This window comes from Podarcis muralis, chromosome 9, assembly GCF_964188315.1.
Source record: "Podarcis muralis chromosome 9, rPodMur119.hap1.1, whole genome shotgun sequence".
Lineage (NCBI taxonomy): Eukaryota > Metazoa > Chordata > Lepidosauria > Squamata > Lacertidae > Podarcis > Podarcis muralis.
In genome coordinates, this window is record NC_135663.1 from 3,004,679 (window position 1) to 3,026,120 (window position 21,442).

General features: G+C 44.5%; 1 protein-coding gene across 1 annotated transcript; it reads right to left on the bottom strand.

Moving 5' to 3' along the window:
* Positions 1-6,829: 6,829 nt before the first annotated feature.
* On the bottom strand, positions 6,830-20,352 carry LOC144328921 (C-type lectin domain family 10 member A-like). Its single transcript, XM_077934585.1, has 6 exons — positions 20,208-20,352; positions 18,822-18,932; positions 17,688-17,849; positions 16,257-16,343; positions 8,017-8,168; positions 6,830-6,943 (listed from the first exon to the last, which is right to left on the bottom strand). Exons 1-6 carry the CDS (start codon positions 20,350-20,352, stop codon positions 6,830-6,832), a joined length of 771 nt encoding a protein of 256 aa, XP_077790711.1.
* Positions 20,353-21,442: the final 1,090 nt, after the last annotated feature.

The window sequence follows — 21,442 nt, forward strand, 5'->3', positions numbered from 1 at the left end:
TTCCTGGAAAAGATCCTGATGTTGGGAAAGATGGAGGGCACAAGGAGAAGGGGACGACAGAGGACGAGATGGTTGGACAGTGTTCTCGAAGCTACAAACATGAGCCTGACCAAACTGCGGGAGGCAGTAGAAGACAGGAGTGCCTGGCGTGCTCTGGTCCATGGGGTCACAAAGAGTCGGACATGACTAAACGACTAAACAACAAACAACAACACACTGCCTTAGCGCTTCCCCTACCCCCCTCGCGAAGACCGAGCCCGTCAGTCCAATCAGGCTCGCGCTCTGTCTGCCATTCCCATGGCACCTGGAAGTCCAGACCCATGGTTTCAAGTTACAAGAAAGGAGATTCCAACTAAACATAGTTCTGACACTAAGAGCGGTTCAAGAGTGCAACAGTCTCTCCCCCCCCCCCCGAGGTTGTGGACTCCTTTAATGGAGCTTTTAAAGCAGAGGTTAGATGGCAATCTGTCATGGAGGCTTCAGTTTGAGGTTCCTGCATTGCAGAGGGTTGGACTAGATGACCCTCTGAGTCCCGTCCAACTCTACAATCCCATGATTCAATGATTCTAACTTTCAAGCATGTGGTAAAGCCACATGGCGGGATGGAATCCACCTAGCGGTTCTGAAAGCCAGCTTCAGTTCTTCCCTCATGAAACACCCCCACAACCTCCTTTCAGAGTTAGGAAAAAGGATCCATGGCACAAGACACAAGTATCATATATACCACCAAGATGATATCCTTTTGTCAATAATTAATTAAAATATCAGTTCTCCTTGGCTGGGTATACAGGACAGATTGAAGCAACCACAACCATTTCCAGCTGTCAATAATGCAAGACGTGGCAGAGAGGTCTGTGAGGGGAATCAGAGCTTACAAGGTTAACAGCTCAGAGTCCTAGCGTCGTCCTGTCTGTTCACCCTGTCGCAGGGATTCAAACGACCGACCTTATGTTCAACAAGTCCTAGGCACTGAGGTTTTACCCACAGCGCCACCCGCGTCCCTCTCTTCTACTCTAGAAGTATTTATTTACAGCTGTCTGTACCTAAAAGGGTTAGGAGAGTCACAATAACTGGTTTTTGTTTTTGTGGATGACATAATTCATGTCTCAAGGGCAGACAATCAGGTGCAGACGTTTGCCAAAGAGCTTGGAAAATGTTTCCAACTCAAGAACCTGGGTTCAGTGAGTTTACCTAGGGGTACAGATAGACAGGTCTGAAGATGGAAGCTTCTTGCTCAGTCAGAAAGGCAAGATTGAGCAGTTGCTTGAGAAGTTCAGAATGTCTGATTGTGCAGGGGTTAGAACACCCATGGAGACAAGCTACGTGAAAGACAGTCAGCTAGCGGAACACACTGAGTTTGAGAATGCTGAAATCTTTCAGTCAGCTCTGGGTAGTCTGCTGTATCTTTCCCAGTGGAGCAGGCTGGACATTGCTTTTGCTACCAATCTGCTCAGCAGGGAAGCTACAAAGCCCAGTATAAGTGCCTGGAATGGTATTAAGCGGGTGCTGAGATACCTGCAGGATAGCAAAGACTTCCGTCTCAAACTGTCAGCTACAGGTGATGCCAAACTCACATTCTGAACAGATAGTGACTGGGCGAATCTGGATGACAGGAAGTCTGTATCTGGGATGGTCATAAAGTTTTGGGAATATTTGGCACAGGGAAGTGTGCCGGACACCATTACATCTGGACATACGTTTCCAGAATGTGTGTCAGAGTGTCCAGACAGGCTTGGTGAAGTTGCAGTACTTCCCAAGCCAGAAGAACCTGGCAGATGGGTTCACAAAACCTTTGAGCTTCCAGCGTCATGGGGAGTTCTGTGAAGGTTTGGTTTTGGGGTAAGTGGTGATACTTACAAGCCCCCAGCAGCGCAGGACAAGAGGGAGTGTGAGGGGAATCAGAGCTTACAGGGTTAACAGCTCAGAGTCCTAGTGTCATCCTGCCTGTTCTGGGGAGGAGCTTTCTCCACTTCTGGAGAACCTGGTTTCTTTGTTCTGTCTGACTTTTGGTTTTGTCTGGCGCAGAGGATGTTTTTCGTGCCGGACACTGGCTGATTTATTACTGCTGTAAATAAACGCTGATAGAGTAGAATGTTAGCTCTACATGAGAGTAATGTTAGCTCTATATGAGAGTAAGGGTGCCAGAATTTCCAGTGATGAAGCCAAAGTTGTGATTGGTCTGCTAGAAGGAGACACCAGGTGCTGGGGGGGCCCATTCTCATTGCCTGGCATGCAGGGTTGTCCTTATGTGCCTTGTAAGGTAGTGGTGATGGAGATCAGAAGGGGCAATGGGGCATCAAACACAGAGAGTAAGGAAACAAATATTGGTATGCATTGCAAATAAATACATTAAACAGAAAACAGGCTATGACTGGACCCTTCCATTCTTTATTTTCGTAGCCATCTACGTTTGAGCTTGCAGAATTAGGTCTTTTCAAGGTCTTTTTGAGGGCTGATGCCAGAGAGTCCCATAATCTAGATGGCAGAGTGTTGATTGTGCATTAAAACAGCAGGGTGGGGTGATCTCTTGGTTTTGCTTTTGTGTAGTGATCATGAGATCCAGTTTTGTTCATCTTAAAGTGTCTTCTTAGAGCCAAGCATCATCAGGCACCTTCTTACAAATATACGGCATTTGTAGATGACATTCTAATGCCATCCAGCAAGTATCAACGCAATCAAAGATCATTGCAGTGCAGTCATGGTTCAATTCATCATGTAGTGAATAATAAACCCAGAACCTGAAAAGAAAAGAGCAACACTGATCAATCAAGATTGGATGTCTACTTCTTCACCCGCTCCCCTTGCCTTCTATCATTAAAAAGAGGTTCAGCTCTTTCTCTCTTAACATCCACCCACAATAGGAATGGATTGTTCTCCCCAGATTTTAGAATTCTAACCAAATATTAAAAAATCTGTGGGTCAAGACTGTCTCTTTTCTTTTTATATGAAGTGATTTCTCATAGGAAACTACAAAATAGTGAAGGTGTCACTTTGGAAGGCTCAGAGGTACACACAAGAACTGTCAGTCAATTTAGTTTGGGCAGTATCCAATCCAGTACTTCTGCTATTGCCAGGATTTCCATTTCTGCAACAGAACTGGCCCTCTCTCCTTTCCATATGCACCCACATCCTCCTCAGATCTGCTCTGGACTTTTGTGGGTGTTGGAGAGAGGGTTTTGAAAGAGAGATCCTTACTCTCTGATAGCAGAGTTAGCACAGTAGCGATTATTCTGAGCATATTAAAACCTTGTTAGATTTGCATCCGCCTTCATCCACCTCCTCTCACATCCATCACCCATCCCATGCTTGAGTATAGCAATGACACTATACAGAAACAAACATAGCTATGTCTACAAAGGAAATACAAAATATAATCTATAACCACAAATCCATTATATAGTTGTCTGAAATGATATGATATCTCTCACATATATATCTTATCTAAATCTTAGATGCTGATTCTATATTTACTCTAATCAATTATCCATAGTTGATAAAGATATCACCCTAGCCCCACACTTATTGTCAATTCTGGTAAGGCCTTGCATTCTCCAGTGTCCATTGTATACTGAATCAAGTCCCACTACACAGCACTAAAATTCTGTGAAAAATGTATTCTATAAATCCCTCTTTTTAAAAGCTCTCTATGGATCTATTAAATTGAAATTACTAGTAATGGTGTAGTAGGTTTTTTTTTTACTCCCATGAGATGTTTGGGTGAGATGTGCCCTTTGATCAAGTCTAAGATCACATACAGCAGTGGTTCCCAATTGGTGGTCCATGGACCACCCACCCAGGGGCTTCTTGGTGCCATTCAAATAACAAAAACTGCTGCAGAGATATCAAAATGTTCAAAGGTAGGGTGGCCCACAGCTTGGCTTTTGAAAAACAAGGGCTCTGCAGTATTTAGCTAACTGGGAACCACTGGCATACAGGGTTTAAGTTCCCAGCTAGTATTATACAACCTCACTGCCAGTTTGTAAAGTTTACTCAATACTTTCGCCAAAAAGGATTAGTGGTTGGTATTGGGTGCAACCTTCTTCATGGGTCATTTCCTTGTTGTGGATAAGGGGCTTGAATAACTCAGTGAAGCTATGAGCTATGCCATGCAGTGCCACCAAAGACGGACAGGTCATAGTGGAGAGTTTTGACTAAATGTGATCCACCTGGAGCAGGAACTGGCAAGCCACTCCAGTATCCCTGCCAAGAAAACTCCATGAACAAAAACAGCAGGCATATAAAAGTTATGACGCTGGAAGGTGATCCCCTCAGGTCAGAAGGGGTCCAGCATGCTACTGATGAAGAGTGGAGGACAAGTACAAGTAGATTCAGAGCTGATGAAGCAGCTGGGCCAAAGCCAAAATGCCACTCAGTTGTGGATGTGCCTGGAAGTGAAAGGAAAGTCCAATGCTGTAAAGAAAAATATTGCATAGGAACCTGGAATGTAAGATCCACGAACCATGGCAGTTGGATGTGGTAAAAAATGAGATGGCAAGAATAAATATTGACACCCTGGGCATCAGTGAACTAAAATGGGCAGGAAAGGGCGAATTCAGTTCGGATGATCATCATATCTACTACTGTGGACAAGAATCCCATAGAAGTGGCTCTATGAGTGGCCCTCATAGTCAACAAAAGAGTGGCAAAAGTTGTACTGGGACTCAATCTCAAAAATGATAGAATGATCTCGATACGAATCCAAGGCACACCTTTTAACATCACAGTAATACAAGTTTATGCACCAACTACCGGTGCTGAAGAAACTGAAAGTGATCATTTCTATGAAGACTTACAACACCTTCTAGAAATGACATCAAAGAAGGATGTTCTTATTATAGGGAATTGGAATGCTAAAGTAGGGAGTCAAGAGATAAAAGGAACAACTGACAAGTTTGGCCTTGGAGTTCAAAACGAAACAGGGCAAAGACTAATAGAGTTCCATCAAGAGAACAAGCTGGTCATCACAAACACTCTTTTCCAACAACACAAGAGACGACTCTACACATGGACATTACCAGATGGGCAGCATTGAAATCAGATTGATCATATTCTTTGCAGCCAAAGTTGGAGAAACTCTATGTGGGACAAGAAGCTACATTTAGAACTGAACATGGAACAACTGATTGGTTCAAAATTGGGAAAGGAGTATGGCAAGGCTGTATATTGTCTCCCTGTTTATTTAACTTATATGCAGAATTCATCATGCGAAAGGCTGGACTGGATGAATCCCAAGCCGGAATTAAGATTGCCGGAAGAAATATCAACAATCTCAGATATGCAGATGACACAACTCTGATGACAAAAATGAGAAGGAATTAAAGAACCTCTTAATGAGGGTGAAAGAGGAGAGCACAAAATATGGTCTGAAGCTCAACATCAAAAAAACGAAGACCATGGCCACTGGTCCCATCACCTCCTGGCAAGTAGAAAGGGAAGAAATGGAGGCAGTGAGAGATTTTACTTTCTTGGACTCCATGATCACTGCAGATGGTGACAGCAGTAACAAAATTAAAAGAGGCCTGCTTCTTGGGAGAAAAGCGATGACAAACGTAGACAGCATCTTAAAAAGAAGAGACATCACCTGCTGACAAAGGTCTGTATAGTTAAAGCTATGGTTTTCTCAATAGTGATGTATGGAAGTGAGAGCTGGTCCATAAAGAAGGCTGATCGCTGAAGAATTGATGCTTTTGAATTCTGGTATTGGAGGAGACTCTTGAGAGTCCCATGGACTGCAAGAAGATCAAACTTCTCCATTCTGAAGGAAATCAGCCCTGAGTGCTCACTGGAAAGACAGATTGTGAAGCTGAGGCCACCTCATGAGAAGAGAAGACTCCCTGGAAAAGATCCTGATGTTGGGAAAGATGGAGGGCACAAGGAAAAGGGGACGACAGAGGACGAGATGGTTGGACAGTTTTCTTGAAGCTACCAGCATGAGTTTGACCAAACTACGGGAGGCAGTGGAATACAGGAGTGCCTGGCGTGCTCTGGTCCATGGGGTCATGAAAAGTCGGACACGACTAAACAACTAAACAACAACAAAATTGGGAGATTTTGATCTCGGAGACCTTGCCAAATTTAAAGCAGCCCTCTGTTAATCCAGTCTTGGTAAAAAATGCCAGACCAGTTCGCTCTTCTACTACCAAGCTGTGGATGCGTGAGATCTTACTCTGACCTTGTACATCCATCAACATAGGTTGAAAAGAGTTGTTAGATACTTAAAGGGAACCATGAACTGTCTTAAACTGCCAGCTGACAGCAAAAACAATTAGGAATCTGTCAAGGATTCTTCAGTTGTGATTCCTGTTTTGCAGGAGGTTGGACTAGATGACCCTTGGTGTCTCATCCAACTCTAAATTTCTATATGTCTATGATTCTATCCAAGAGAGTGACATGAACTACCCTCTCTTACACACTTACTTCATCTGCTGCTATCATTTTAGGTTAGAGATTGCTGGTTATTCAGATTGTTCAGCAGAAAGCAGCAGAAATACTTTCCTAAAGAGAGTGTTGCTCAGCTTTAGGTCCCTGCAAGTCCTTTTGAAGCGGAGCTAATCAGCACAAACCATTCAAAAAGATGCCTTCTTCCTCTTCTGAATTACCACATTCATTAGGTTAGAGAAGCAGGAAGAGTAGCCTTTCTGCCTCTGCAGCCTAGTGAGAAGCAGCAGTCACTCACCTGGGCAATGATGTGGAGGAGTACATATGTAGGTCTTTGGTAGTAGAGAAAATTGCATGGCAAAATATATTTGGAGAGGGAAAGGATCAATTATATAAACAGAATCTGCAACTTTTTGGAATTCATGCCATTAGCAAATATTTCTTCAAAAACTTACTCGTCTTCAGGTAGTTTGCCTGATAGCCATTTCCATTCCATATTCTTGTCTTTAAAGAGTCCAATCCAAAAAGCCTTTCTACGACCTTTTACTTCATGGTTTATAAAAAACTACGGTAGGAGTGGAGAGAAAGAAAAAACAGAAAACTTCAGTAGGAATGAGGAGCATCCCAAAACCTTTCTAGACAATTTCCCTTTCTTGGGGAGACTATAATCCTTTGCAGACATTGAACAGACATAAAACAAAAACATTTCAAAAGGAGCAGGTGACACAATTGAAGACCCAATCCATATTTTTTTGGGAAGCAATGATCAAAATTATACATAGTATTCCAAGTATGGTTGCATCAAGCACCAAGAATAATTTTGGTATGGAGGATGCACTATTGTCCCCCTGGTCCAAATTATGATGATGCTTATGATTGATGATGAAATCAAGGAAGTATTCCAAAGGTGAAATACCGTAGTGAAGGGTAACTTCACCTGCCCTCACCAATACTGACTACATATGTCTTCCAGTCATGACACAGAGTTAAAATTTCCAGATACTATAAATAACTTTGCCATAGAACATCTTGATACCAGTGGGACAGTGACCTGTGTAGCAAATACTCTAATTTTGGTACCCATGCGTGTTTCTTGGTACCAGAGACACTGGAATCAGTCTGGTTGTGGTATGCTTGATGGGCTGATGGTGGGGTCTCAGCCATGTCTGGGCTCTGCAGCATCCCAGTAGCCCCTCTGCCTGGGCTAAGGGGCTGGGAGAGGGATATACCTTGCAAGCTCCTCTAGAGTCATCTCCATGATACTCTCATGCCAGAAGGTTAGGGTGGTGAGGGAAGCCTTTTTTCTAAGCACTCAGTACATCTCAAAGAGCAGAGGACGAATCTACAGGAAATCCAAGGGATAGATTCCCTTCAGGTATCTACTCCTCCTCTTCCTTCAAGACCTCCTTCCTGACTGCCAGGTTCAGGCTATTAGAGTTCAGCGGCTCTAAGAAATCTTAGTTAACCCCAGATGGTAGCAGCTTGTCCCTGCCCCACCCACCCCTTAGCTTGACTGATGGAGTTGCTGTCTTGGCTGCATATAGGTGTATTGGAACTTCTTAATTGGATAGTGATGATAGGATCCCTTTGCCTCAAGGAGATCCCCTACCTTTTTCAATACTTGGCTTTGATGCTCACCTGTTCTTCCACTGTTTCTATAGAAATGAGCTTGGCGCCTTCCCTCTCACACTTTTTTTGGGAATCCACCCATGAGCGTAGCTCAGCAGAAAACAGATAGAACGCATTTGAAAATATAACCCAGCCATCTTTCAAGTTTCTAGTAAGGATGTCTTTGAGTCAAGCCAGAGGACGAGACGAAGAGAAAAAGAAAACAAGATAGGGAATTTAAGGGGAACAAACTTGTATTTCTGTGCAGATTTCAATTATTTTTCTTAAGTTCATTTCTGCGGCCACATGATAACATATATTCATCTAGGAAGCTCAAAAAGATTAAAATAAGAGCAACGTTAACTCTTCAACCACTTTATGATGCTGCAGTAAATACTGGGGGGGGGGGCATAGCTGGAAGCACAGTGAAGAACCTTTCGTTTGAGGGAATAGACAAAGTCCCCTCACAGGCCTTATCTGAACCCCAGGGGCCTCACCCACTTGTTTCCACCTGGATACTTAGGGCACAATTAGGGCAGACGTTGTAGCCTTATTAGACTTTACCGATTGGTGGGCTCTGCGTTGCTCCCGGAAGGGAGGAAGGAAGTCAAATGACACCGAGGGTTGGTTCAGAAAAAGAGTTCTTTATTTCTGCTCTCCGGAACAGCAGAAAGGCACTTGCGTGGTCAGTCCACAGCAAGTCCAAAGAAATGAGAGATTTCATGCAGTATAGATATCCTCTAGGCACCCTCTCCCCCTTCCCCAGGAATCCAAGCACGTCAGCTTGTACACGCAGGTTGACATCACAGATGTTCCTGCTCTGGTTACTCTTAACCATAAAAGGGTTTTCCTTCCTGTACTTCTGACCATAAAATGATATTCCTGTTCTTATACTCTTATCTTGGAGCAAGAGGTCACCAACTCCAAGAACACACTCTGGCACTGTTCCCAGACTAGGTCTGCGCGTCAGAGTGTGTCCAGGACATAAGATAAGACCTAGATGTGTCATCCGTGTTCTACTGAACAGCCAAGGTCATCCTTGCCGTCACAAACTGATAAAGGAGATGGCTCTGAGCACGTTTTTATACAGCCACGCTTTTGTTTATACATTGAGCTCAGAGCTCAAGTTAATGGATTTTAGCTAAGGAAAAACAGGGATTTTGGTGCAGTTTCAAACTGCCTGCACAGTCAGTTTTGGGTTTGGGAAACCCATTCCTTCAATGTGAAGGTTGGGAAGGGGGAGTAGCTGTGGTTTATCAAAATTCTCTTTCTCTCTCCAGGCTCTCTGTCGAGTTGTGGAGGGGAAAGGGGACTCTAGAGTGTGTTGTTGATATTGGGCAACTGGGACAGATGAGGGATTCTGCAGGTTTACCACCCGCTTTGCTGCCTAGCTGTCTCCCTGCCTGAGCTGACAGGATAAATCCAGTGAGCTTCCAAATGGCTCTGGGGGATTTTCCAGCTGATCTGACTGGTGCTCCTGTTGAGCTTTGACCAAGCTCTGGCACAACTGACTACTGTTGTTGTTTTTGTTTAGTTTTTGTTAGTTTAGTCATGTCTGACTCTTTGTGACCCCATGGACCAGAGCATGCCGGGCACTCCTGTCCTCCACTGCCTCCCGCAGTTTGGTCAAACTCATGCTGGCCACTTCGAGAACACTGTCCCACCATCTCGTCCTCTGTCGTCCCCTTCTCCTTGTGCCCTCCATCTTTCCCAACATCAGGATCTTTTCCAGGGAGTCTTCTCTTCTCATGAGGTGGCCAAAGTATTGGAGCCTCAACTTCAGTACTACTACTACTACTACTTCTACTACTACTTCATTTACATGCTTTTTTGTTTCCCCTAGCCACTCTGGGTGACTTCCAACAAATTAAAACACAATTGTACACAAAACATTAAAAACTTATCTGCACAAGGCTACCTTCAGATGTCTTCTGAAAGTCATGTAGTCGTTTATTTCCTTGACATCTGGTGGGAGGGAGTGCCACAGTGTGGGCACAGCTACCCAGAAGGCCCTCTGACTTGGCTTGGACCATTGACACAATTGGCCCTGAATGCCCTTTCCCGCTTCATGCAGCCTGTTTTGCCCCCTGGCATAGTGCAGAAGTTAGGGTGAAGAAAGAAGCTGGGAGATGGCTTTAACGCGTGTGGAAGAAACTCTGGTTGAATGCAATCGACTACTAGTAAGGGCTCATCCTCAAACCTAACAAGTGGCAGTAAAGGCTACAAAGAAGGCTTGCTTTGCTTCCTCCATTTCCTCCATTGTGCCATCCAGCTAGAGCTTTCCCAGGTAGTGCAGGCCCTGCTGCAGTCTGGCCCGATGGAGATGGTAGAACTGAAAGCAGCTTTCTGTGACTTGTTTGCAAAGCATTTGGAGGATAAAATTGCTTGCATCTTGACCCTTCTATTACAGTAGATGAATCTCGAAGGGTGTCCAGAGCAGAGTCTGTTTCCATTGTGATGGGTGTGTTTCAGTCAGTATGGTTCAAGAATGCGGACAAGGTGCTTGGATCGGTCAGGACAACCACTTGCACTCTGGCCCCTGCCCTTTGTGGCTGATACAAACTAGCAGGGAGGGGAGAGCTTTTTTAGTCACTGTCTTCTTGATTCCTGAGTCTGCCAGTCACTTTTGCCTTTTCAGGATAGTCCAGCAGAGTTTGTGATTCTTCCTTGCTCGGAACTGTTGCTTCTTTTCATCTTTGGGCTAGTAGCATCCTTGCAGCAGTTGTCGCATACATAAACAGTCCTTTCTGGTCTTTTGGAATATCAGAACCTGTGATTCCTAACAGAAATGCTTCTGGTTTTCTAACAAATGTAACTTTAAACATTTTTTTTCAATTCATTATATATTATTATATATTCATTATATATCACTTCCCAGAAAGACTTTGTTATCTTGCATGACCACCACATATGATAAAAGCTACCCTCCTTCTCTTTACATTCCCAACAAATTTTAGAGCTTGTTCTATCCATTTTGGATAACTTAGTAGGAGTTGGATACCACCAACACATCATTTTCATATAATTTTCTTACAGCGTACAACATGCTGTGAATTTCAAATCTGTTTTCCATAGCCTCTCCCAATCTTCTATTTGTATGTTATGTCCTAAGTCCTTTGCCCAGTTTATCACAACCTATTTAACCTGTTTGTCCTTTGTATGCCATTCTAGGAGCAGGTTATACATTTTGGAAAGATGTTTTAGTACTATTTTCTAAAAGTTCTTTTTGGAATCTTGATATCGTATGACTAAAATCTCTCTTGAAGATATCATTCACTTGAAAATACTATAGCCAATCTGTTGCTAGTTCTCTTATCTCTTAAAAATCTTTTAATTTTAACTGATTTTCTACTTCAGTTTACAATTATCTATGGCTCTTATGTTCACTTTTCTCAAAGATATTGCTTCCAAAGGGAAAATCCACCAGGGTGTTTTTTTCCTCAAATAGATTTTTATACTTTTCCCATACGCTGAAAATCAATTTTCTTATTATATGATTCTGAAATGCTTTATGAACCTTTGCTTTTTCATACCATAGGTATGCATGCCATCCAAATCTATTATCATGTCCTTCTAAATCTAGAATGTCTGCACTTTCCAGTGTGATCCAGCATCCCAGATCCAGCAGAAACAGGATGCTTCATAATAGAATTACAGATCCGGCAGGGAGAAACCTCCTCTTTCTCTTGCATCTGTTAATAATTTATATTTTATCCTTGGTTTCTTCCCTTGCCAGATAAACCTGGAAATGTCCTTTTGCCATTGCTCGAAGTATCCGACACTGCCTATTACCGGGGCTGATTGAAATAAGAATAACATTCTTGGTAGTACATTCATTTTTTCAAAGATATTCTTCCCCAAAATGATAAGTTCATTCTTCCCTATAACTCTGTCTTTCTTTTATTTCTTTCATTCCTTCTCATAATTGTCCTTATATAAATTAGTATTCTTAGCTGTTAACAAAACTCCTAGATATTTTCCTGTTTTATGTATAACTAAATCTGTTTTCTGTTGTAAATCTTTTTTTTCTTTCTCCATCATATTTTTAGCCAAAACCACCAACCGTCTAATCGACAAGTCCTAGGCTCTGTTGTTTAACCCACAGCGCCACCTGCATCCCTTCGTCTTATTTAAATTTAATTTAGAACCTGTGACCTGCCCAAAGTCCCGTATCTTTTCTAAAACTTTTGGTAGAGTATCTTTAAAGTAAGGATACTTCCTGGGTAAGGTTCTTGAGTGGGTAGTCGTGGACCAGATCCGGGTGCCCTTGGAGGTAACTGATTTTCTAGATCCATTTCAATCAGGGTTTAGGTCTGATTTTGGCATAATTTCTTTAAAGGCAATCATTTTTCCCAACGTCAAAGAAAAAGAGGGGAAATGGCATTATACAACTCTCATGAAATGTGTGTTTTGGTGCTGACCATCCTTCACTTGTTTTTATGTACAAGTGACGCAATCTGCATTTGTTCCCCTTCTCTGCTCTCGCATCTAAAGCTTTATAAACTATTTTATACAGTGGTGCCCCGCAAGACGAACGCCTCGCAAGACGGAAAACCCGCTAGACGAAAGGGTTTTCCGTTTTGGAGGCGCTTCGCAAAACAAATTTCCCTATGGGGTTGCTTTGCAAGACGAAAAAATCTTGCGCGTCCCCGCGGGCTTTTTCCGCTCCCCCCCCTTTTCCTAAGCCGCTAAGCCGCCTATCAGCTGTTCCGCTGATAACCCGCTTAACAGCTGATCGCTGAAAGCCGCTAGACCACTGTAGCGCTAATCCGCTAAGCTGTCAATGGGCTTGCTTCGCAAGATGAAAAAACCGCTAGACGAAGAGAATCGCGGAACGGATTCTTTTCGTCTTGCGAGGCACCACTGTAATCACTTTACCTATTATGTATTCAGTGTTCTGTGCTTGCCTGAATTTGAATATGGACTAAGGATTCTGAGCCCCTGTGTTCTGATTCAATACATGATATCCAATCATGCCACTCCTTTCTCCCACACAAGGCTGCAATCGTGGAGGACCTGCACTTGCTTTTGGACAAGAAATCTCCTTGGATCTGGGGCCATGCTCAGAATGCTGCTTTCAATGCTGTTGAACACCTGCACTCCTCTGACAGTGTCCTTACCCATTTTGATGAGACCAAGCCCGTTGTGCTTGCCTGTGATGCCTCTCCATGTGGAATTGGCACAGTCCTGAGCCACCAGTTGCCAAATGGGTGGGAAGCCCCCAATGCATTCTACTCCAGAACTTATTCATCCACAGAATGTAATTGCACCCAAATCAAAATGGAGGCCCTTGCTATTGTGGCAGAAGTGAAGAAGTTCCATGACTACATCTATGGCCACCACTTCACGATCATGACTGGCCACAAGCCTTTGCTGGGCCTTTGCGCTCCTGCATAGCAGACGCCCCAGATCCTGTCCCTGAGGATGCTAAGGTGGTCCATCTTTCTCAAGGCATATGACTATGTGCTGCACCACCACCATGGCAAGAGTCTTTGCCACACAGATGCCCTAAGCTACCTGCCTTTGCCAGGCATAGACTCCGACCCATCTCCAGTCCTCAGTGTGATACTGCTAGAGACTCTGCCTCAGCTGCCGCTCCATGCCACGGATGTCGCCACACACTTGGTGAAGCGTTGCGCCATCTCTCGAGTCCTCAACTGGGTGTGGAGGGGGTTGCTAGTGGGTTGCCTTGATGTTAGGATATTTCCGTTCCACCTTAAAAGGGAGCAGGCTTTTGTGAGTCACAGAGTCTGCGTATTTCCTGTTACAGGATGTTTATGTTTGCTATTGCTTTCGTTTTCTCTGTCTGTGCTTGGACGCTGAAGCAGATGGTCATGTCTTTTCTTTGTTCTGACCAACGTTGAATAAACTGTAAATATGCTCCCCTGCTGTGCATCTTTTGCTGTGTGGATTCTGCTGAAAGAGTGTGCACCAGCCTAGGAATGTGGCAATCTATTTCTAAGGCTTCGTGTCGCTAATTGCTGATACTGCGTGACTGCGTGACTACGGGAGGTTGATGGATCGTCCGCCAGCCGGCTTGGGGGCTCAGATGGACGTTATCTCCCTGGCAGTATCCCAACAGAATACTCCCCATTTGTCTCCCGGCAATATAAGTTGTCAGTCCACAAGGGATGCCTTCTGTGGGGAAACCGGGTCATGATCCCTGCTAAGCTGTGGACCAGAGTGCTGGAGGCTCTCCATCTGAGTCACCCAGGCATTGTCCATATGAAAGCTCTGGCCAGTAGCTACATCTGGTGGCCAGGCATTGATTCTGCAGTAGAAGAGTGGGTCCAGCACTGCCAGTCTTAACCAGACATGCCTCAGGCCACAATCCGACAGTAGGAGATAACACACACACCATGGTCAAGACTCCGCATTAGTTTTGCTGGCCCATATCAAGGTCAGACATTCTTCATCATTGTGGACTCCTTGTCAAAGTGGCTCAAGGTGGTGGCAGTGTCAGCAATGACCTCCAGGATCGTATTCTGGGCCCTGCTGCGGGTCTTTCTTCACCATACACAGCCTGCCAGACAACATCATGTCTGATCATGGAGTACAGTTCATGTCAGCCAAGTTACAGAAGTTCATGGCCTACGACCTAATCCGGCATGTCACAGCAGCACTGTTCTACCCATCAATGAATGGGCGATCTTAGAGAATGATGAGGACCATCACAAAATCCTTCAACTGGATTGCCCAGGGGGCTGGAACAATTGCCTAGTGGATTTCCTGCTACAGCAGCACATTCAAACTCTGCATTGAATAGTTGAAGCCCAGCAGAGCTCCTTATGAACTCGAAACTGGTATTACTCCTGGATTGGTTGCACCCTAATCTGGCATCTGATCAACCTCTTGGCTGAGAGGCTCCAGCGGCCCCCAGTTCCTTCGCCCCTGATGACCCTGTCTACATCCAGAACTATGGGGATTGTCCTGCCTTGCTCTCCACCACTGTTACCAGGGCACTGGGCCAGGCTCCTACAAGGCTGCCACACCAGATGCTCAGGTCCACTGCCAGCATGTGGACCAAACACCCCACCGTCTGGCTGATGCCCCAGCTCCAGTCACTGCTCCCACACCTGAGCCCAGGGACAAGGTGAATGATCAGCCTGGCTCATAGACTGATGCACCCGATGAGAACCCTGCGGCCCAGGGTAGGGCTGAGGAATGGGGCCCCAACACTGCACCACCAGACAGTGCAGAGTCAATGACATCAGTGACACCCATGACAACAGCTGCAGCTTCATTGGCATGCCTAAGGACCCAAGCTTCACCACTCCCAGAGGGTGAGGCACTGCCCTCACCACTTTGATGACTAGGTGTGTTGACGGGGATGCAGTTTTGTGCCTAAGAGGGAGGGGTGTTATGTATTCAGTGGTCTGTGTTTGCCTTAGCTTGAGTCTGCACTAAGGATTCTGAGCCCCTGGGTTCTGATTAGATACATGATATCCAATCACAGGACATTTCAGGATTTGGGCTATTGCCATTGGCCCTTAAACTCTCAGTTATGATTCTCAGCTTGGGAGTTTAGGCAGACAAGCACAATGAGAGTGGGAGTGGCCTAGGCTTTCAGAAATGTCTGTAAGCATTTGCTTTGCCCCTGTTGTCCAGTAAAAGGTTCTTGCTGTTATCACTGGGTCTTGCTTGGTGGGAACCCACCTAAAATTCATTACCTATTTAGGAAGTGTTTCCAGTGAAGGAGAGCCCACCTTAGAGACCTGTGCAGATAAATGGAGGACCCTATCCTGACCTAGCTTTGGCGGTCTGAGTACTGGGTAGAGAGAGGGTTGCTATTGTCCACAGGTATTCTAACCCACATGCCAATGAGCCAATTCACTATGTGAGGGGGCTTGAGGGCTCCTTTCTGATGATGGGCTTGTGAAACTGGGGAGAAATTTTGCTGTTGCACCAACCACCCCACTGCCCAGCAGTCTCTCTGAGCAAGTTAGTGGAAGTTGCCTCGGGAGTGCTGTTCAAGAATCTCTCTCCCATGGGTGAATATAATAAAGGACAGGTCTTTTAGCTGAGCTGTTTTGATTGTCTCTTCTATAGCAAAGAATGGCAGTCTTTTCTTTCCTCACCATAGAAGCTAAATCAATTCAGCAGATCAGGAGAGTTGAACTGAATTTCTCTGATGTTTCCCTAGGGTGGCCAGGTGCAAAGAAGGGCAGCACTCTGCTCTGGTAGTAAGAGTTTTCACACCTTTCAGCTGGTGCAGACTCAGGGCAGGTTCCCACTGCGCTACAATTCTTCAGCATCATAGGGTAGCTTACCAATTTCCTTTTGCAGTTGATCATTTCTTTTGGCAAGATACCGCATTTCCTCTGATAAGTTTTGAGCTGCAGCGAGTATTTGGAAGTCTAAAGGTTTGAAACAGTTTAAGGCAGGAGTATCTGAAATAACAATCTGCAAATATTAAGAAACCATTTTCAAACATTTTGGAACACTCTAGCCTGAATCAAGAAGCAGAGCTCCAGGATGGGGTTCTTATGAATATGAGGGCAGACTTGATCACCAATGGAAAGCCTCAGAAGACCCCTGCAGCTGGATTACATCAAAGACCCATGAAATCCACTATCCTATACTTTTATATTAAAAGTGGCTCATGAAGTATCTTTTATATTCCCCTCCTTTGTCCTCCTTTTCTGTTGGGAATCACAGGGTCACAAAACAATTCCAAAACTCTGGGCTGGAGCCGCCCAGAGTGGCTGGGGAGACTCAGCCAGATGGGCAGGGTATAAATAATAAATTATTATTATTATTATTCCCGCCTCGAGTCCCACAGTAAAGCCAAATATACAAAGATTAGGTAAAGGTAAAGGTAACCCTGCCCGAACGGGCCAGTCTTGACAGACTCTGGGGTTATGTGCCCATCTCACTCAAGAGGCCGGGGGCCAGCGCTGTCCAGAGACACTTCCGGGTCACCTGGCCAGCATGACAAAGCTGCATATGCCGAGCCAGCGCAGCACATGGAACACCGTTTACCTTCCCGCTAGAAAGCGGTCCCTATTTATCTACTTGCACCCGGGGGTGCTTTCGAACTGCTAGGTTGGCAGGCGCTGGGACCGAGCAGCGGGAGCGCACCCCGCTGCAGGGATTCGAACCGCCGACCTTTTGATCGGCAAGCCCTAGGCACTTCGGCTTTTACCCACAGCGCCACCCGTGTCCCGACATACAAAGATTACTTTACGGTTTTCAATTATGCTTTCTGAAATCTAATAAAATACAGGCACCCAAACTCTTTTTTTTGATGAATATTGAGTTGCAGTCCACAGAGAACTAAGCAGGACGTTACGTCACTGCAAGGATTTCTCCTTGTGCAATGCAATCTTCAGTCCCTTTCCCTCCATTCTGTTCTGAAGTTTTCCCCACCCTGGGGAGCAGTTTTGGTGATGGCATGCAGGGAGAAGTGGGGGCAAAGTTCCCTTGTGCCAGTGCTAAAATCTAGCACTAGCACAAACATTGTGAATTAACAGTGTGATGGGGGAGGACAGCATTTCTAGTGGGGGGATGTGAGAATCACAACCATCTGCTTTTGTTCCTGCTGAGCAATGAAACCGTGATAAACTCTATTGGGTGATGAGTTTCATTGAATATGTGTTTTGCTCACACAATATGAATCCCAAAGTGAACTAAAGGAATTGAAGTTTGTTTAAACTAAACACGTTCTAGCAAAAGTGAGGATTTGTATATAAAATGCTTACCATCCTTGTCGTTATAGTTTGAATCAATCCCAACAACAATGTTTCGAATCATGTTCATTGCCATTTCAATCTCCACTCTTTTTTTCATTTCCTTCTGATCTAAGGAGGAGGTAGGTAGAAAAGAAATGAAGAAATTGCGTTCTAGCACCCTGGACTGATGAGCTGGGGGAGGGGATACTTGGTGTCAAACTGCTTTTAACATTGAATTTTAAATGCTGACTTGTAACGTGCCCTGGGAGCTTAGGGAGAAGAGTGAATAAAAAATCAAATCAACAAAAACATAAATCTGAGTTCTATTAATATTTTCTGCTCCCAGCCCTTATATTGATGTTTCCTGTCCCTTGATTGTGGCTGCCCTGCTGGTCTGAAGTCCTGTTTCCATTTGGCCTGTTCCTTCTGTCATCAGATGGTTGGCCTTCCTTTGAAAGCTTTAGATTTTTTGGTGTCTAGATACACCTGTCCTCTTTGTCCTAGAGACTTGCATTTGCCAAGCTACCTCATGCCCTGCTGTATGCTCAAAATATGCAAATTCTTAGATAATTTGGTTCATTCCACTCCAAGCTTTGATTACTTTGAGTGCCCTTTAAAAATGAATTAGCTTGGCAAATAGGTCATGTGTTCATTTTTCCAGTGCTATTTTTCTGGAGAAAGAGGTGGCAAATTCACCTTGAATATCTCCCTTGTTCTCTTAGATTGGCAACAGAGCCCACCTGAGAGGGGCTGGAACTGAGTCCTGATGAATTCCGATTGAAAAAAGCCCTGCATATATCTCAATATTTAGGTAGGCTCTGGACCCACCCACTTTGGCTATGGCCTTATCCTTTGCAGCCTGTTTTCCCCAAGCACTTTCCTTCAGGAGACTGGAGCCCTAGCAGAGGGCAGGGTGATGTGGACCAGGAATGAGGGCTCTCTCCCAGTAAATGAGGATTAGTTGGGAAAGGAGCAGAGAATGGCAACTGGGAAAGGGAATTGTCCAGGGTGTTCCAGGGACTTGTGTTAGCCTGTGCTTCTGTTCCAAGTGCTGGAACTCACTTATTCAGGGAGGTGGATACTGCCATCTCTTTTTGGAAATGCTGTTGGCATTGAAGCAAAGCCCGTGATATTAATTGCAAAGTATGCTAATTATGTACTTACATAGAAGGAAAATCAGGAGTGTCATGGCAGTGAGGATGAAAATCTCAAGTACGACAAATCTTTCACCCGTTGGAGATGTGATGAAAGCAACCATGCTCTGAAAACCAGATGCTAGAAGAAAGAAAATTCTGCTTTAACCATCAGTAACCAACATACCATTCCCAGCCCAGGAAAAAGGGTTCCATATGCTGTGGCAGCCATCAGCCAGAGACAGTCCATTGTTCAGGGGGTGGGCCCTTGGGAGGATAAGCAGGTGGAGGAAGCAAAGCGAGATGCCTTGCTGCTTGAGGGAACTTTTCTGACCAATTTCTGGATCAGAAAACAGTAGCGTCTGGTACTAAATGATTTTCTGCTCCCCAAACAAATGACAAGATGCTCCCTCTGTGCACATAATGCCACATACAGAAGCTGGGCTGGGCTGGCCATTGGCTCTTATTTTGATGCTGCTGATGGGGCAGCAGACTAACTGAGAAGGTGCAGTGCAGCTTGTGTGGTCTACCCATCTCTGCCCACCTCAGCACCTGCTCCCTAAGGCAACTGGCTCATTCTGCCTAATGGTGGAGACATTCCTAGCTGCACACAGTAAAGGAACACCACAGCCAGCAGCCAAGAGTGGGCTGAATCCTGGGGTTTCTATGGGGCTTCGTGGATCTCTGGCACCCAAAGAGCTGTGTGGGTTTTTCTCTGCACTCCTCCCTAGCACAAACTGACTGGCTCCACTCTCTGCCTGTCTCTCCATCAACTTCCCTTTCCCATGCCTTCCTCTACTTTATGAGAAACCTCATCCCATATGACTGTGCTGTATACAGACCATGAGTTTCAGCTGCTGCTGCTGCTGCTGTTGTTGTTGCTGAATCCTTTCTGGATGCTTCATTATCTATTGACTCTGCACCCTTTTCGGGTGTTGGCGTCTCCACCCTTTCAGTTTTGTCTGTGAAACAACAAGCCATTATAAGATGGAGGATCAGAGTATGAACACATTCGTTGGAGCATAAGTCTCTCATCAAGTAGGAGAGTTCACCATGTTCACTTTTGTTGTCCTGCACTTAATCTCCCTATTACAAGAACATAATTATAAAAGTAGATACACATGTAGAAATGTAAATGTTTGCATTATTATAAAAGATGCAGGAGGAAATGACTAACAATAGGACCCACAAAGGGGAGGGGGGAAGTCCAGGAGATTCTATGGAATCGTGTTTTTATTTTGTATGTTGATATGTGATTGTAAAATTTTACCAAATAAATCAATTTTTAAAAACCCCAAAAAGACTTTGGAGACCACAAGCTGGACCTGGAAAAGAAGCAGACGGAAGCTGTGCATTTCTTGCGCATTCCACTACTTTATGAGAAACCTCATCCCATATGACTGCGCTGTATACAGACCATCAGTTATAGTTGCAGGTTGTTCTGCCTCCGCTGGGGCTTCTGCTGGTGCTTCTGCTGGTGCTTCTGCTGGTGCTTCTGCTGGTGCTGTACGCTTTGTGGGTTTTTTGGGCTTTGCAGGCTTTGCGGGTGCTGGCTTCTCCATCCTCTCAGTTTTGTCTGTGAAGCAACAATCTAGAATCAGATAAAAACAAATGGAGAATAAGACTATGAGCACATTAGGTAGAAAGCGGCCTCTATCAGTATTAGACAATCCTTTCCCATGAAGACATTGTTGAGTCCAACATAATTGAATTGTCTCTCTCTTTTCCTTTTGCTGGATCAATCTCAGTTTTAAACCAAAAGAATGTTCCATATGGATTCCAAGGCATTTATTTTTTTTTTTTTTAGTAATATAGCACATTCTCATTTTGCATCCTATTCCTCTCTAAACTCCTGGACATCTAGTTTACAGGACTCCAGTAAGATGTTCACCATTTAATAGATAATGTGGAATCTATTAAGGAAGTTTTTAATGTGTGGTGTTTTATTTTGTTTATTTTGTCTTTAATCTGCTGGCAGCCACCCAGAAAGTTGCTGGGGAAACCCAGCCAGATGGGCGGGGTATAAATAGTAAATTGTTATCATTATCATTATCATTTGAGGTCTTCAGATGTTCCTGGGTGCCAATTCCCTCCATCACAGGCATCATGGTCAATGGTTGGGGATGACAGAAGTTGTAGACCAATAACATGCTCCCCACCCTTTAAGGAAGGTATATACATTTAATTATATAACTGCCTCCTGATCATCAGAAAAGATGGAGTACTAGATCTGGTCTCAGTTGGATGCCTATAAATCCAATTGAATCTAGCAAGACTTTGGAGACCATGAGTTGGACCTGGGAAAGAAGTAGAGGGGAAGCTGTTACCCAGGCTCCCCAAGTGTGCCATTTTGTTTTCTTTTTGTGAAACCCAGCCTGACATCTGATGCTGTGGCTTAAAGAAAGAAAGAGGGCTGTTGTCTAATCCCATTTCAAAGCCATCTGAGCTAGCAGTCCCTGATATGCTAGTAAATAGCTTTTTCCAAAAAATTGTATTTTCTGGATCATGATCTGGATCTGGATTGACAAACTGGGCCCATGAATCAGAGCAGGGCACCTGTATTGCCAGGGAATAAAACAGAATGTGGTGCTCCTGGTTTGCAATGTACCTGGAGCTTTAATATAAGGAACATGGCTGTTGGAGAAGAAGTGA